Here is a 16,195-nt window from a genome sequence, read left to right on the forward strand (position 1 = left end):
GGGCAGAAGTACCAAGTACTGCCTATGAACTCGGACTGCAATACCAACTCACACATGAGGATTCTTACGCTTTCAGTAAGAACCTGCTCTCTGAAGCTCAGGTGTCTGGGGAAGCAGCTTGGTGGCAGAATGTACAGGCCCTGATTTCAGCAGCCAGTGCCACAAAAACAAATGAAAAAAAAATTCTAAAGTTCTTCTCGAGGTCTTAAAAGCAGAATAAACTCCAAACAAAAATAAGACATGAATCATATGAAGTAGCCAGGCTTAGCAAATTGTTTCCCTTTTACTTAAACTACCATAGAAAGAGAAAGAAGCAGGGTACAAGGCACTGTGGTGCTGTGAGACCAGACAATCCGGCAGGACACCTCAGAGTCCCCTCCCCTCTCCACTGTTACGTCACAGGTCTTTGCCCTCCCAAGCCTGGTGACACATGCTAGGACAAGGCTGGGATGAAATACTGTAGAGAGACATCCTCATGAAGCAAATCAAAGTAAACAATCCTGTTCTTCACAACATCTGTGGAGAGAAAACAAACAACAAATTTTGGGGGGGGGAGGGAGGAGGGGGGGTCATGGGGCTTGAACTCTGGCCTGGGCACTGTCCAAGGTCTTCAGCTCAAGGCTACTGTTCTATCCTTGAGCCATAGCTCCACTTCTCATTTCTAGTGATTAACTGGAGATAAGGGTCTCATTGCTCTGTACTGCTTTTGTACTGCCTGGGCTGGCTTTGAACCATGATCCTCAGATTTCAGCCTCCTGAGTAGCTGGAATTACAGACGTGAGCCACTGTGCCCGGCTCTAAACAACACCATTTAAGTTTAGTATTTACAGTGCCAGTCCAGGGGTGTGAACCTGGGCTGTCCCTGAGCTTTTTCTGCTCAAAGCTAGCTAGCACTCTGTCATTTGAACCACAGCTAACTGGGTATAAGTCTCATGGACTTTGTTGCCCAGTTTGGCTTTGGGTCGATCCTCAGATCTCAGCTTCTCGAATAGCTAAGATTACAGATGTGAGCTGCCAGTGCCTGGCCTAAAATACTTTAAATACCTACCACAGCACTAATATTTGGGCTCCCCATGCCATAGTAGGCAACTGTGTTCTGAAGGGTTCCTGAAGAAGTCATAGTGGCAGAATGACAAGCCATAGGACAGAAGGAGAGTGAAGCAGCCTAGGCCACAGTGAAAACCCAGGTGACAGGCTCCCTAGAAAACCATATCCTCAAACCCATACTGTTCTCAGTACACACCACTGCTTCCCAGTGAGTAACTGACATATGTGGCGCGCTCCCCCTCACTGGGTCAGGAGCACCATACACTCCACTGAACACCCTCCTCAAGCCTTGATGTCCTGGCCCTTCTGTGGTTTCTCCTTTTGGCTCTCTTCTGTAATTTTTCTTCATTTCTCTCTTAGCAGGACTGGTCCTTAACAGAACTACCTACAAGTTTCTGGTTTTGCCAGGAGTTTGGCCTAGTAGTACAGTGCTTCCATTAGCATGCACAAAGCCCTGGGTTTGATTCCTCATTTCCACATACACAGAAAAAGCTGGAAGTGGCACTGTGGCTCAAGTGGTAGAGCACTAGCCTTGGGCAAAAGAAGCTCAGAGACAGTGACCAAGCCCTGAGTTCAAAGACCCAGGACAGGCAGAATGAAAGAAAGAAAAGAAAGGAAAGAAGCAAAGGGTTTCTTTTGGTTGCTTTTGTGCTTGAACTCAGGGCATAAGCACTGTCCCTGGCTGTTTCTGCTCAGGGCTGGTGCTCTACCACTTGAATCACAGCTCTAGTTCATTTTTTTGTTTCATTTTTTTTTTGGGGGGGGGTGGTTTATTGGTGATAAGAGGTTTATGGATTGTCCTGCCTAGGCTGGCTTTGAACCATGATCCTCAGAGCTCAGCCTCTTGAGTAGCTAGGATTACAGGTGTGAGCCCAGCAAGAAGTGAAAGTTTTGAGGCATATGTCGTCCTCCTCCTGTTCTTCCTCCTCCTCCATTTTGCATAGTGCTGACCCTGGCTATTCTCTTTCTTCTCAGCTTTGGGCATCAGTGGCAGAAAGATCCTCCTGAGAGCCACTCCAGAAAGAGAGAGCCTTCAAATCCAGACCTGTTTCCTTTAGGTTGCCTCAACTTTAGGAGCAGGGAAATAAGAGTCCTGGGAAGCTCCTGAAAAGATGCCCTGCTTAGTAAAGGAAGAGGCCAGACCAAGTGTTGACCTTGACCTTGGACTAGAGATCCACTTGACTCAAGCCCTCCGTGAACAATCAGCAAGTAAGGAGACTCAGACAATAAGCAAACCCTGAAAAACCTGGTGAGTACAGCTGACACTGTCCTTGTGACAGCATGTGTGGCAAGTCACTGTCCCATGGTTATGTGAAGCCACCCCCACACCAATGCCAGCCCTCACCCAGAGACCAACCAAGCCTCCCCTGCTGCCATTTCTAGGCACTTCACAACTCAGGACACTTTAAAGGCCTGCTCTTCAAGAAAGTTTATTTTGCGTGTGATACAGTATTAGACTAAAGATTACTGAAATAAGACAATAGAGAAGAAGACTCACTGCAAACGGCCTTCGTAGGGTTCACTTGCTGTCCTGCGAGAAACTGGAGGAGTTTCTTGATGTCTATGTGCACCTCAGTCATCTCCTCGGGGCATCTGTCTCTACAACTCTCAGAGGCTAAATGACACAAGTATTTTTAAGTATACTGACAGATGCATATTTGCTTAAATAAGAGACTCACCTTCCTGCTTGTCTTAGCACCCCATCTGAAATAACTGCAACTATAAATGTCACTTAAGTCCTAAGTGTTTAAAATACTAGGGTAATTTTCAAGAGATTTTCACTTCTAGGCACTTTGAAATATGCCTCAATTTTCCCTGTAGGTCAAAAAATTTTTATCTGATACTATGAACTGAAAACCTAAAATACACATGGTTAGTGTATGACCTCCTACTCTAAAGAACACAAACAGAAAATAGCGTAGCAACTCCTGCGAAAGCTGAGAAAATTAAATCCCATTTTGTGTGTTAAAAAACACAAAATGAGTTATTTCACATAGCAATGTTCAACATTCAGAGAGATCTCAGACTATGTCTTTCACTATTTAACGAAAGCCTCTTGCAAGATTAGGCTCCCATCTGTGTCTATACACAAACAGACCTTAATTTCAGGCCTAGCTGGGCCTAGCTGATAGACTCGCATCAGAAAATGGTGTTCCCATCTCTGGCAGGTACTTTTCTTGGGTCCTCTGCCTGCCTCTGCTTCAGCTCAGCTTCCAACTCAGCTGGGCTGGCTGTGAGTCAAGCTGGTGAATGGCCCCTCCTTCACTGCTGACTGGGTAAGAGATGAAGAATGTAGTTTGAGCCTGCTAATCTAACTGGAATGACTAAAGAAGGAGAAAATAAGAACTGTACCTATCCTTAACTCCATGCAAGGAGAGAAACAGAAGCAGCAAAAGGGACTTCATCAGAGAGGAGGACACCTAGCACAACTGCTTTCCAAGGAGTGTGTACAGGCTTCCCCCTCCCCCGCCCCTCCAACCCTGCACCTGTTTTCTTAGTCATGGGGACAGACAGTCCAATCTCATTCCTTCCCAACACAGACCAAAGCCTACAGAATCCCAACCTCACATCCAGGGAACTCAATGCCTGTTATCTGAAATACTTTCTCAAAAACTAAACATAAAAACCCATGAGAAAACTTACCTAATGGGGGGTTTCCGAGACCCTTAAAATGAGTGGTAATACATACTAATTCAGATTCTGTCTTCAAGTTCAACTCTCCATTTAGGTTTGCTTCAATAACCTGCAAATTGAGTATCATAAGATGATCTTGAATAGGGGGGAAAAAGGCAAAAAGAACCCTGACATTAGCTCTCACAAAATCTTATCTCAGGGTTTACCAAGGCCCTCCTGTATGGACAACAGAGAGAAGTCCTGAGAGCCTAGACCTCAGAACCCCTCAGACCACAAAGCAGAAACTGCCCCAGCAGGGAGTGAGCTTAGCAGGTGCCTTGCCCGACTCTGGGATGGGACGGGGCCAGGCCAACCATGGGGGCTCTCTTACAGCAGGGGCAAGCCCTATACTATGAAGGCACAGAGTAAAACTAGGACCTCAACTAAACACGACAGACACCCTTGGAACCAAGAGAAGAAATGTCACAAGGGGAAATGATGAATGGATCTCAGAAAGCTCAGGTGACTATAGGACAAGCTATATGTCTTAATATTCTGTGGTTATAGTTAGAAAATTATCTGGGTCCACTCCTTTATCCACTGCCTCTTTTTCTTTTTTTTTTCTAAACCTGAGACCAGTATTCAATACCTGCAGCTGCTTTCACTCATCAGCAAGCACTCTACCAACTGAGCCATGCCTTCAATTCCCCCCTGCCTCCTCAAGGTTAACTAAACATCTTGTAAAAAAGGAATGTGCTTGACTCACATAAAAAGATATTCTGAAAAACCCAAGGCAGCCAATAGCACACCCAAGGCCTGAAGATACCTGCCAAGCATGGCAGAGGGTAGTGTGTTCTACAAATTCACCAAACCATCTGCCCCTACTACACATTTAACTCACACAAGACCATGCCCAGCTGGTAGAAGATGCCATTTTCCAGATTCATCAGGACTGGGTGCTAGCTACAGTGTAGCTGAGGCCTGTCTCCTCTCCCTCTCCATCAAGGTCCTCTCTGACTCACTTCCCTGCCCTGGCACTGTCCCCATAGGGTGTCTTTTGTACACTCTCCTCCCAGAACAAACACACAGGGTTTCTGGATACTGCTAACTCACTCAGGAGATGGCGATTTCTCCCGTTGATATAGGGTACTGTCTGCTGTGAAGTCCAGCAGGTCTGCAGAGAGCTCATGCATACTTTATGTAAGCATTTTCCCAATCAGGCCATGAGTGGGCCACCAAAACCAGAAAGGTGAGCATAGCCACCTGCTTCCTCAGGGCCATCCTCAAGTAGGGAGGTTCTTAAAGTACCCCAGGGAGGGCAGGGGCTCAGGGAAGGTCTCCCTGTCTACCCAGCTCCACTGGGGCCTGTGGTTTGGAAAGTATCTAATGTTCCTCATCTTATTCCTTAAAATTGATGATCTTTGCATCTTTCTCATTCCAGGAAGAAAATGAAAAAGGGTTTCTGAAGTTGGGTGAGCTCTTTATTTCCAAGCTTTTCACATCATAAATAACTCCCTCGTTTACATGCTGCTAAGCCATTACAATTACCTTTGAATAAGAAGTATTCATTTTTAATTTTCCTCTTTTGTTAACCCCCAAAATGTTACATTTCTTAGCCTACTCGCCTCTAAGATGGTACCATACTTGATTGAAATAAGATGTATAAAACAACCCTTGTGGGCTGGGCGTCAGCGGCTCACGCCTGCTCAGGAGGCTGAAATCTGTAGATTGTGGCCCGAAGCCAGCCTGGACTCAAAAGTCCTCATGAGACTCATCTCCAATGAACCATTCAAAACATCAGAAGTGGTGCTGTGGCTCAAGTGGCAAAGTGAGGCTCAAGGACAGAGCCCAGGCCCTGAGTTCAATCCCCACAACTGAAGGGGGCGGGGGATGCCGCGGAGAGACAACCCTTGTGATCATCTCCATAGAGAATCGGATTCTGTAAAGCTGGCATATGACATTTGCTCACTTGTTTCAAACAAGGCAAAACCAAACTCCATAAATTCTCAGGGCTTAAAAAAGTAGTTATAGAAATAATAAAAAGAGGGGCTGGGAGTTTGGCCTAGTGGTAGAGTGCTTACCTAGCATGCACGAAGACCCGGGTTCGATTCCTCGGTACCACATACATAGAAAAAAGCCAGAAATGGTCCTCAGGCTCAAGTGGTAGAGCTCTAACCTTGAGAAAAAGAACCCAAGGACAGTGCTCAGGCCCTGAGTCCAAGCCCAGGACTGGCAAGAAAAAAAAAAAGAATAATAATAAAAAGCCACTTGGAACTAGATGCACCTCAGGTTTACATGTTCTCCCTCTGTGCACAGGAATGCATTCAGTTCTGTAAAAGAGGTAACAACCAACCAACTTCCTGAACCTCAGTCACTCATGTCTGGTACCCATGGCTACACAGTCAGTTCCTAGTGTCAGGATAAGATCTGACTCCACTGATTCCCTTCATAATGGCTGAGTGCCAGCAGACTGCCAGGTTACCCCCACACACTTGAAAACACTTCACTGCCAACATGCTGCCTCCCTGCAGGCCAGTTCTGGGCTCACCAAAGCCATCTCTCCTGCACCATACATGTGGTACCTGTCATCCCACATTCTCGTTCTGTTTTGTGAAGCCACTTCTTGCCTCCCATTTGAACTCACGGCAGGTCACTGAGCAGTTACCAGACAGGACTGAAGAAAGGCAGTGTGGGCAAGGCTAGGAGCTGGTCAGAAAAACAAGACTGGGACCCCTGCCAGACCTCTGGGACCCACACCTCTATGGAGAGGCCTCACATGTCTTGTTCTGAAGCAATGTTTCAGAACAGGGCATGAATGTCTGGTAGCATCTGCTCCTTTTCCCTCTGTAAACCACAAATAACCCACTCCAAAGAGTCACCTCTTCCACCAAATGAAGTGAGGGGAAGAGCTCTGCTGAGGGTACTGTTGGGTTTTACCTACTTCCCTAATTTCTATGGCCTGTTATCTTCAGAGACAGAGCTTTTGTTACTCAGGCAGATGCCATTCTGCCTTTGGCTAATCTAACTCAATAGTAGCCATTCTCCAAGTCTTTAAAGTATTCCAGAAAACAGAGGAAACTACTGATTTTACCTCTCCTCTCCTTCATCCTTTCTATTCTGCTGACTCATTTTCACAGAACAGAAAGAACAAATAGAGCCTCCCATTAATTGCCCAGCCTTCTCCCCTGGGCCACTCTGAACCTTCTGAGGACCAAGGGTATACACAAAGAAGCCAACCTGACAACTGGATCAACACCAGGTTAGCTATGAGCAGATGCCACAGTCAAGATAACACACAGTACTTCATAAGAAGCACACTGTCAGTACTGTTGTTGACTGGGAAAACAAATGGCCACGAACACTTTCTAGGCATCAATAATTCAAGTCCTGGAACTTGAACCCAGGAGCCTGAGCACTGTCCTTGGACACTTCTTGCTTAAGGCTAGCACTCTGCCATTTGAGCAACAGCACCACTTTGGCTTTTTCTGAGTACATGGTGCTGAGGAATAGAACCCAGGGCTTTGTGCATGCTAGGCAAGCACTCTACCACTGGGCAACACTTCCAGCCCCTAATTCCCCCCCCCCCCCCCCCCCCCCCCCCCCCGCACCAGGTTCTAGAGGTTGAACTCAGGGCCTGGGAACTGTCCCTGAGCTTTTTTTTTTTTTTTTTTGCTAAAGGCTAGTGCTCTACCACTTTGAGCCAGGGCTTCACTTCCATCTTTTTTGTGATTAACTGGAGATAAGTCTAACAGATTTTCTTGCTCAGGTTGGCTTTGAACCATGATCCTCACCTCTTAGCCTCCTGAGTAGCTAGGATTATAGGCATGAGCCACCAGCACCTATCTACAAGTAACTTTTATAACCAAAAGATCCTTGGAAACTATTGCTTTTGACCCAAGCAGCAGCACTGATTATGATCTAAATGGCAGTTTGACCCTGGGGCACTGGACCATAAACATTAGGGGAGAATTTCTTTCAGAGGCTGGCAGTTCAAAAGGAATACAAGACAGTGTTAGATGTACACAGCACACACAGGAAAGCTCAGTGTTTTCTGGGAGATAGCAGATGTAAGAAACTGCACGAAGCACCTGCAAACAGCAGTGGAAAAGATCAGAGGTTCACATTTACTGAGTGGACAGTCAGAGATGCAGAGACACAGGAAATGTAGTTGTGGGGTGAGTCAAGAGAGAGTTCAAGATGAGGTAAGATGTGAATGAGGACAATCCACAGTCCCTATCACCTTCAATACTGTGATTTTTTTTTTTTTTTGTGAATGTGGCTGTTGGAGACTGTCACAAAATACAACTGACATAAAAGTACCCTCTGACTGGGTGCCAGTGCTGCTGAACTCACAACGACGATGACTGGGATGTGGGGGCCTGTGCCCACAGTTCACTGAATAATGGGCAGGGCAAGTACCCCTCTAAATCACATCACCAATTCATCCTGCAACTACAAGAAGTGTGCTTCCCATGCCTGATGCAGGGCTCAAACAAACACAGGGGAGAGAGAATTGCTGTCAGAGGCTGGAGGAGTACCAGACAGCACCAGACTCACAGCCCAAACAAAACCAAAAAGAAAAGATGGAGCGCTCTGCTCAAGATGTAAGGAAAGAACATTAAAACTGTTGGGACACATTTCATATAAAGATAACCATGGGGGATTAAGGACAGATAGGAAGGCTTTCCCAGCGAGTGAGGACTAAAAAACAGTAGAACTGGTTTCTACCAGCCACTATGACATGGTCTCAACACCAGGGGAGGACAGGTCCTCACAAGTCAGGCCTTTACCAGGGCATAGGAGTACAGGCCCTTCAAGCCACAGGAAGGCTGTTTTCTAACTCAAGCAGTATATACAAACTAGACTTCACTCAAAATTCTTGACTAAAAAAGTTACAACTTACAAGGTGACTGCTGATGTTTTTCATTTTTTCCACAATATTCTTCATAGTCTTCAAGAGTGGCAAATTAATACTAACCTATAAAACCAATAAGAGAAATCTTAAATATTGAAGGCATTAAAAAACTCGGTAGTAACAGAGACTTAATAACTAATACTGGATTCACATGTACTCAAGCATTCTGGTTTTTTTTGTTTTTTTTTTGTTTTTTGCCAGTTCTGGGCTTGAGCTCAGGGTCTGAGCACTGTCCTTGGACTTTCTCAAGGCTAGAACCCTACCACTTGAGCTGCAGCACCACTTCCGGCTTTTTCTATGTATGTGGTACCAAGGAATCGAACCCAGGTCTTCGTGCATGCAAGGCAAGCACTTTAACCACTAGGCCAAATTCCCGGCCGCATTCTGGTTTTTTTTTGTTGTTGTTGTTTGTTCGGGGATTTTATTTATTTTTTTGGTATCAGTCCTGGGGCTTGAACTCAGGGCCTGTGCACCGTCCCTGAGCATTTTTGCTCAAGGCTAGTGCTCTACCACTTGAACCACAGCTCTACTTCTGGCTTTTTGGTGGTTAATTCTGCCCTAGCTGGCTTTGAATCAAAATGATCAAATCTCAGCTTCCTGACTAGCAAGGCAGCTTCCTGACTACAGATGTGAACCACTGCCACCCCGCTTGAAATTCGGTTTTTCAAATTTCTGAATAAACTTTCTAAATATGAAAAGAAAAGTCTCACTGACTTACAGGTTTTCAAGACAAATTAAAGATCTGAGATGCCTGCCTCTGGGTAGGCAACTAAATCTCCAGAGACATTCTTTCAGTTTTAGGACTATGGCACCACAGCTGAGATACCTATATACAGATCCTCAGGGAACTAAAAGCAAGCACTTAGCAGAAAGCTTCCTCTGAGAGCTTGAACCCAGGACTCAGGGGCCTTTTCTGTAATGCATGCAAATAGTTACTGCAACTCACCTGGGGCCGTGTTACCTACAGCTCTTTGCAAAATGCCGGCATTTTCCAAGGAAGTGTAGATGTCTTCTAGTGAAAGTCAATAAATAAATTGTGAGCAAGAGGTAAAAAACCAGCAGGAGCCAGAAGCTCATGCCTGTAATCCTAGCTACTTAGAAGCTGATGATCTGGGTTCAAAGGCAGCCAGGGCAGGAAAGGCATTAAGATTCTTATCTCCAATTAACCACTAGAAAGCCTGAGGTAGAGCTGTGGCTCAAGTAGCAGAGTACCAGCCTTGAGCAAAAAAGCTAAGGGACAACACCCAGGCCCTTAGTTCAAGCCTCAATACCAACTTGACATTTAAAAAAAAAGGGAGGAGGGTTACAAACGACCCTCTGGAATCATCTTTATTTCAGTGGCTTTGGGTTCCTCTTAGCGGGGAAGTTAACCCAAGCTCTTAAGCAATAAAAAAATGCCTTGTGTGGTCCTCCTACACATATCCTTCATCAAATCCTACCAAACACAGCGTGGCACCTAATGCCAAGAAGTCTCATGATTATGGACGATCTTTCAAGTATGACTTCAGTTTTGTTTTGCTTAAAGGCCACAACTAAGCAAGGCAGTCTCTCTCCTACGTGTTAAGTGTATGGTGTTTCTATTGCATGCAATAGTGCTTTAAGCGGATTTATATAAGTAACAAAGAGCAGATTGCTTTTCTCAGGGAATTCTTTAAAAATAAATACCATGCGGGGAACAGTTGGTTCGTGTGTGTGTCGTGTATTCTAGTTACTCAGGAGACTGAGATCTGGAGGACTGCAGTGCAAAACCAGCAGAGAAGTCCTCAAGATTCCGCATCCAATCACTCCGCAAAAAGCTGAGCTGGAGACATGGCTCAAGTGGTAGAGTGCCAGCCATGAGAAACTCTGAGACCCCAAGTTCAAGCCCCTTACCAGGAAACAAACATACAATGGAAAATTTCATACGTTGGAAAGTCCAGGTTGGCCTTTTAATGGTGATGGACAATAGAACTGTAAGCACCACTCACATCGGGGTCTGGAACCAAGGGCTCCTGTAGGTCCTTCCACAGTTTTCTAGGAATAACGTTGATGGGGATGTCATGTGTGATGATTCGACTGCTGCTTGACACAGACTGCTAAGAAAAGAGATTTTAAAAAGTGATACTGTCATGATTGAAAACAAAATTAAAGCCAAAGAAATGAGAGTAAAAAAATTGACTGAAATCCCAAGTCTAAGTGGAATATTCTTAATTCCATTCAAAGTCCACTTGCCCATAATGCTGTGCACGTTCTACTCGGGGCTAAGTAGCTGAACCAACGAACAAATGTACTGGTGAGAAAGCAAGGAAATCAACCTACAGGAGCCACTCATTAGAGTGTTGACACGGTGTGACTAGGCTGCATGAAAAAATCCAACATCTTATATTTCATCCAGGCCAAGACCCCTATAGGCAATTTCAGAAACCCTATTTCTCCTACTCACCAGCTCTACAGAGACAGTAAGGCAGGGAAAATATTTATTAGTTAACTTGATTTTCAAGGTTCTAGCATTCTGTACAGTCCTCAAGGCTCGAGATAAGTTTTCCGATGTCAGTTCTAAATAAATCTCATTGTTGTCTGCAGAGACACCTTCCATTTGAAATTCGCTGAAAAAGTTCTCCTACAGGAAGGAAGAAAACAGGTTGCTGTGGGCTCTCTAGCCACAGCAGGGGGAGTCTGAGGGCCTCCAGGAGCTCTTTACTCACCTGCTCTAACTCACACCACATTCTCACCCCTCCACTGGCTATCTTGTCTGAGAGGATGAAGTTTAACTTAGCGGGGCGGATGCGGAGGGTGCAGATTTTAGCAAGCTTGGCAATCATATGAGTGACTCCTAAAGCAAGAGGGAAAGGAAGGAGTTACTACTACTACTACTACTCTGCACATTAGCTGTGCAAAATAATCACAACGTGAGTTAACAGATTTTCATTATCCTGTGATTTTTATGCACTAAAAGTATATTTCCTGTGTATTCAACACTAAGTAAAGTTAAATGAAACTTACAGAATGAAAACTGCTACATTACATGACCCATTTTCAAATGACAGTGTGAAATAAGCATGGTAAAACAGTAAAAATGATTTGTTACATTAAAAAAAGATTTTTTCTCAATAATAAGCTGACATATCTTAGTTAACAGAATACAAATCTGCAACCATATCTTTTTTTTAAAAAACATACGTTATGTTGTTGTTGTTCCAGTTCTGGGGCTTAAACTCAGGGCCTAGGTGTCATCTCTGAGCTTTTCTGTTCAAGACTAGCGCTCTACCATTTGAGCCATACCTCCACTTCCAGCTTTTTGGGTGGTTAATTGGGGAGAAAAATCTCACTGTATTTCCTAGCTGGGCTGGCTTCCAACCTTGGTCTTCAGATCTGAGCCACTTGTACCCAGTCTCTTTTCTTCCTTCCTTTTTTTTTCCAGTTCATCCTAGGGCTAGAACTGAGGGCCAGGTCACTGTCCCTGAACTCTTTAGCTCAAGACTAGCAATCTACCACTTTGAGCCACAGAGCCATCCCAAGTCTTTTAGTGGCTAATTGGAGCTAAGAGTCTCACTTTCCTGCCTGGGCTGGCTTCAATGATCCTCAGATCTCAGCCTTGTAGCTAGGATTACAAGTGTGAACATTGGTGCCCAGCCTAAGTTAGTTTTAAGGTTGTGATTATTTCTATTTTTTAATTGTGAAAGGTTGAATCTTTCTTTTGCCTTAATTTTCATCTTCTCTATTTTAATAAATGGCCTTACATTGGAAATTGTAAATATATATGTATATATATATATATATATATGCACCATCAATTCAGAAATTGTTGCATTTTCTCTCCTTCAAAAACCTGAGTATAGGTTGGCATAAGAAAAAGAGCCGTGGAAACATAACTCGTTTTATAGAAATACATGACAGCTACTATACCTTCCTGAGGACTTTGCTGCATCATCTAGGTTTCATTTTTTTTTTTTTTTTGCCAGTCCTGAGCTTGGGTTCAGGGCCTGAGCACTGTCCTTGGGCTTTAAGGCTAGAGCTCTACCACTTGAGCCTCAGCACCACTTCTGGCTTTTTTCTATGTATGTGGTACCAAGGAATCGAACCCGGGACTTCGTGCATGGTAGGCAAGCACTTTAACCAGTAGGCCAAACTCCCGGCCCTAAGTTTCATCTTTAATGTTTGGTCTGTTCACTTTCTTGAGTGAATTTGAATGTGCAGCTAATGTTCATAAATGGGTTCCCTTACTACGACATTGAAGTTTACATAAGGTTTTAAGTTGATCTGACTAGACAGAAAAGCTTATTTTTACGGTTGTCATGCTGTTTCCCTTTTGTGTAGTCCCTACTAAGAGGTGCTGGATTTGTTCTCTTCCCTCATTTAAATCCTTAATAACTTCGGGGGAACATTAGAAAAATAATTAAGCCCTATCAATACTTTTTTCAGGCGTTGATGGCTCACGCCTGTAATCCTAATCGTTGAGGAGGGAGGCTGAGGGGTGAGGACCAGGGTTGGAAGGCAGACCAGGGGGGAAGGTCGGTGCGGACTCGGAAGAGCGCGAGCCCTGAGCGGAAAGCCCGGGGGCAGCGCCCGGGATCTGAGTTCGAGCCCCTGGCCCGGCTCACACACACAGAGTGAGGCACATGGCTGACGAGTTCTCCAGATCCCACTTAAACAGTTCTTCCAGAGCGCTGCCAGCACGCCGGTTCCCCGACCACCGCTGCGCCGGGCGGGCGGTGCTCAGGAGGGAGACTGAGGCTCGGGGCCCAACCGGGCACCCTACATCCGGCACACTCTAAGGAAGCACGACGGACGCGGCAGGCGGGGCCGGGAACGCCCGCAGCGGCAGGCGGGGCCGGGAACGCCCGGAACGCCCGGAGCGCCGGGAACACTCGGGAGCACCCGGAGCACCCGGAGCGCCCGGAGCGCCGGGCGCCGCATCTGGAGCCCGCCGGGTCACGTGACGGCCGGCGGGCCCGGAACCGCCGCCAGCCCGCGCCCGGCCTCCCGCGGCCCTCGCCCGCCTCCCCCACTCCACCCCCGCCCAATTCCCCGCAGTCTCCGGGCCTCACGCGTGAAGTGATTCAGACAGGCCGCGTCCACGATCTTGGCCCGAAACTTCATGGTGGCGGCCGGGCCTCTCCGCGGCGGCGGCGACCCGGACGCTGAGCGCGCGCCCCCCCGGAAACGCGGCCCGCCCGGAAACGCGCCCGCCCGGAAACGCGCCCGCGCGCACGGGAGTTCCGCCCGGTGCCCCGGGAGGAGGTTCCGGGTGCTGTGCCCCAGGCCCGGCTGGGCTTCCTTTCTCTTCCTTCTTCTTTCCCGTTCCCTTTTCCTTCTCTTCTTTTTTCTCCCTCCCCTCCCCTCCCTCTGCCTTTTCCTCCTCTTTCCTCACTTTTTGTCTCATTCCCCCCATGTCCACCACAGCGTACGTCGAATGTTACGGATCAGGAATTCCCGCTGCTCAGAAGGCTGAGATCCGAGGACCACGGTTTGAAGCCAGCTCCGGGAGGCAGATTCTTGAGACAAGATTTTCAGTGAACCAGCAGAGCTTTCTGATGCGATGCGTGTTCATGTTGGTTTACCATCTAGTTGGTACATGACCTCTGACTTTAAGCATCCAGGCCCGAGGAGTTACCACTTCAGGCACACAGTGATTGAGGGACCAGTGCTGATGCTGTCTCTGAGGTTTGCCTCTGTAGGGGCGTGCAAGATCCTACCCTAATCATGTCTTACAAGATGAGCTACACGAACACATAAGTGCACATGCATATAAAATGTTAGGATATACACATGTTGGGAGCTAGCAGAGTGACTTCTTTATAGCTGGAGAGATAAATTCTATCTGGCTAAATCACATGCCTTCACTGGCTGTCACTGGGAGTTACACTTGGCTTGGCATGTTTTGAGTGCATGCTTCTCTTCACCAGTCCCTGGGGTAAGAGAAGTGATTATTTGTCCTCCTGTTAGCAATTAATGTCAGGGAAAGAAAAATACTCCCTGGGGGGAGGAAAACAAAAGCTCAGCATCAAATCTGAAAGGCAATGTATGTTGCTTTTATTCAGGAGAATATAAAGTGAGGAAATAGATAGGGAAGGGGGAAAACAAGGTGAGGGGTGGGAGTGGGGGAAGGGAAATGGGGACCAAAACATGAGAAAGGATATCAATGTTTGTGAAGTAATGCACCTTCTATCTGGGGAACATCATGTAACCCTTCTATTAAGTACAATACAATTATATGAAAAAAATAAAGTGAGGAAATAAATGCATACCCTCCAACAGCATGAGTGTTTTGGGAGAAACTCTCCTCATGTCAGGAATGAATTTCCACGTAGATTGATATCCAAAGACTCTTCAAAGTATTTGGGAGAAAGATACTTCAAATATCCTATAGTTTTGTGGGGTTTTTTTTTTTTTGCAGTTGTTCTGGCTTTAGGGCTTGAACTGGGCGCTATCCTTAGCTTTTTCTCATGAGGCCAGTTCTCTACCAGTTGAGCACATCTCCACTTGCTGATTAATTGGAGATACCAGTCTTTCAGATTTGTCAGATCTAGTTGGTCTCAAGCCATGACTCTCAGATCTGTCTTCTGGGTAGCTAGAATTACTGGTGCCTGGCAGTTGTAATTTTTTAAAAGAAGGCGATTGCATATCTTGAAATGCATCAAATTATCTGCATATAGTCATGGCTAGAATTTCTTGCTAGTTTTACCTATAATTTAAAAATGATCTGTTTCTTCTCTCATGATACTGGCTTGTGCCTCTGAATCATGCTACGAAGGTAGAGGGAGATAGATGAGATGCCATGGTAAAGATAACTGTGGAATAAGATCATCCTCTCCCAAATACAAAAACAAAACAAACAAACAAAAAACATTTCTCAAGACTAGTGCTGGTGGTTCACGCCTGTAATCCTGGTTACTCTAGAGTCTGAGATCTCAAGATCTCACTTTGAAGCCAGTACAGGCAGACAAATCCAAGAGACTGTCACCTCTAATTAATCAATAAAAATCTAGAAATAGAAGTGTGCCTGAAGAGGTAGAGTGCCCGCTGTAAGTGAAAAAAAAAAAGCAAGGAAGACTGCCTGGTTTTAAGTTCAAACCCTAGTACTGGCACACATACATACATAAATTCTCATTGTTCTAGCTACATCACAATGTATCCTCAGTAACTAAAATACCACAAGGACATTGAGTTTTGTGTTTTTATTAATAAAATATATTCACTTTTCATTAGTAAGTAAGAACCACTTTGAGATTTTTTTTCCCACTCTGGGTTATTTTTATTCTTAGGGATTCAGCCTGCTCTAAGGGAATAAAAATCCTGGAATATTCGGGACGTGGACTCACCACCTTCTATACTAACTCTTCTATGTGTCTTCGCTGGGGACTCCATGGACCCTGAACCGGTACAAACAAGTATATTTCGGGTGTCCCCAGTTGCTAAGGATCGTGAGTTTCACACACAGTAAAGATTCTGGAGCTTTGTGCTGAAAATAAAGGAGAAAAATTAAACTCCTTACAGAAGAATTCACCAAGAACCCCAATGAATGCTGATACAACACAGTATTTTCTAATGGATGAGAAAACAAGCCACTAGAGGGAAAGAGGAGAGAGAGAGGAGGGGGGAGGGAGAGAAGGAGGGAGAGAGGAAGAGAATATGAGGTAA

The 16,195-nt window shown here is 45.6% G+C and overlaps 2 protein-coding genes across 11 annotated transcripts in view; both read right to left on the reverse strand.

Annotated features, from left to right (window-relative positions):
• Window positions 1–382: 382 nt before the first annotated feature.
• On the reverse strand, window positions 383–13,733 carry Hus1 (HUS1 checkpoint clamp component). Of its 4 annotated transcripts, none has more exons than XM_090332537.1 (8): window positions 13,603–13,733; window positions 11,260–11,387; window positions 10,998–11,174; window positions 10,543–10,647; window positions 8,564–8,638; window positions 3,691–3,790; window positions 2,546–2,662; window positions 383–516 (listed from the first exon to the last, which is right to left on the reverse strand). In XM_090332537.1, exons 1-8 carry the CDS (start codon window positions 13,652–13,654, stop codon window positions 434–436), a joined length of 837 nt encoding a protein of 278 aa, XP_090188663.1. In that variant the 5' UTR covers window positions 13,655–13,733; the 3' UTR covers window positions 383–433. The 4 variants fall into 4 exon arrangements, 3 of the variants coding, with proteins under 3 accessions (XP_090188663.1, XP_090188662.1, XP_090188664.1); XM_090332536.1 differs by having other exon boundaries at window positions 10,543–10,650; window positions 13,603–13,730; XR_016535466.1 differs by lacking the exon at window positions 383–516 and adding an exon at window positions 3,146–3,319 and having other exon boundaries at window positions 2,576–2,662; window positions 10,543–10,650; window positions 13,603–13,732.
• A 2,051-nt stretch (window positions 13,734–15,784) lies between these two features.
• The window catches only part of Sun3 (Sad1 and UNC84 domain containing 3), a 44,208-nt gene continuing 43,797 nt past the window's right edge, over window positions 15,785–16,195 (reverse strand). For 6 of the 7 annotated variants that reach the window (XM_090332541.1, XM_090332539.1, XM_090332545.1 and 3 more), the window contains one exon: window positions 15,785–16,016. In XM_090332541.1, the coding sequence (XP_090188667.1) occupies window positions 15,897–16,016 (120 nt within the window). In that variant the 3' untranslated portion in view covers window positions 15,785–15,896. The remainder of the gene's footprint in view (window positions 16,017–16,195) is intronic. The other variant, XR_016535467.1, reaches the window with a different exon arrangement.

Source organism: Megascapheus bottae, chromosome 5 (genome assembly GCF_031878675.1).
Source record: "Megascapheus bottae isolate mThoBot1 chromosome 5, mThoBot2.hap1, whole genome shotgun sequence".
Lineage (NCBI taxonomy): Eukaryota > Metazoa > Chordata > Mammalia > Rodentia > Geomyidae > Megascapheus > Megascapheus bottae.

Bases quoted from the DNA above. Each gene is read 5' to 3' on its own strand.
- Hus1 (XM_090332536.1), bottom strand. From the start codon at position 13,654: ATGAAGTTTCGGGCCAAGATCGTGGACGCGGCCTGTCTGAATCACTTC. The intron at 8,639-10,542 runs GTGAGTGGTGCT...TTGGTTTTATAG, and splicing joins CCTTGGTTCCAGACCCCGAT to GTTAGTATTAATTTGCCACT. The intron at 3,791-8,563 runs GTAAGTTGTAAC...CTCAATTTGCAG, and splicing joins AAAACATCAGCAGTCACCTT to GTTATTGAAGCAAACCTAAA.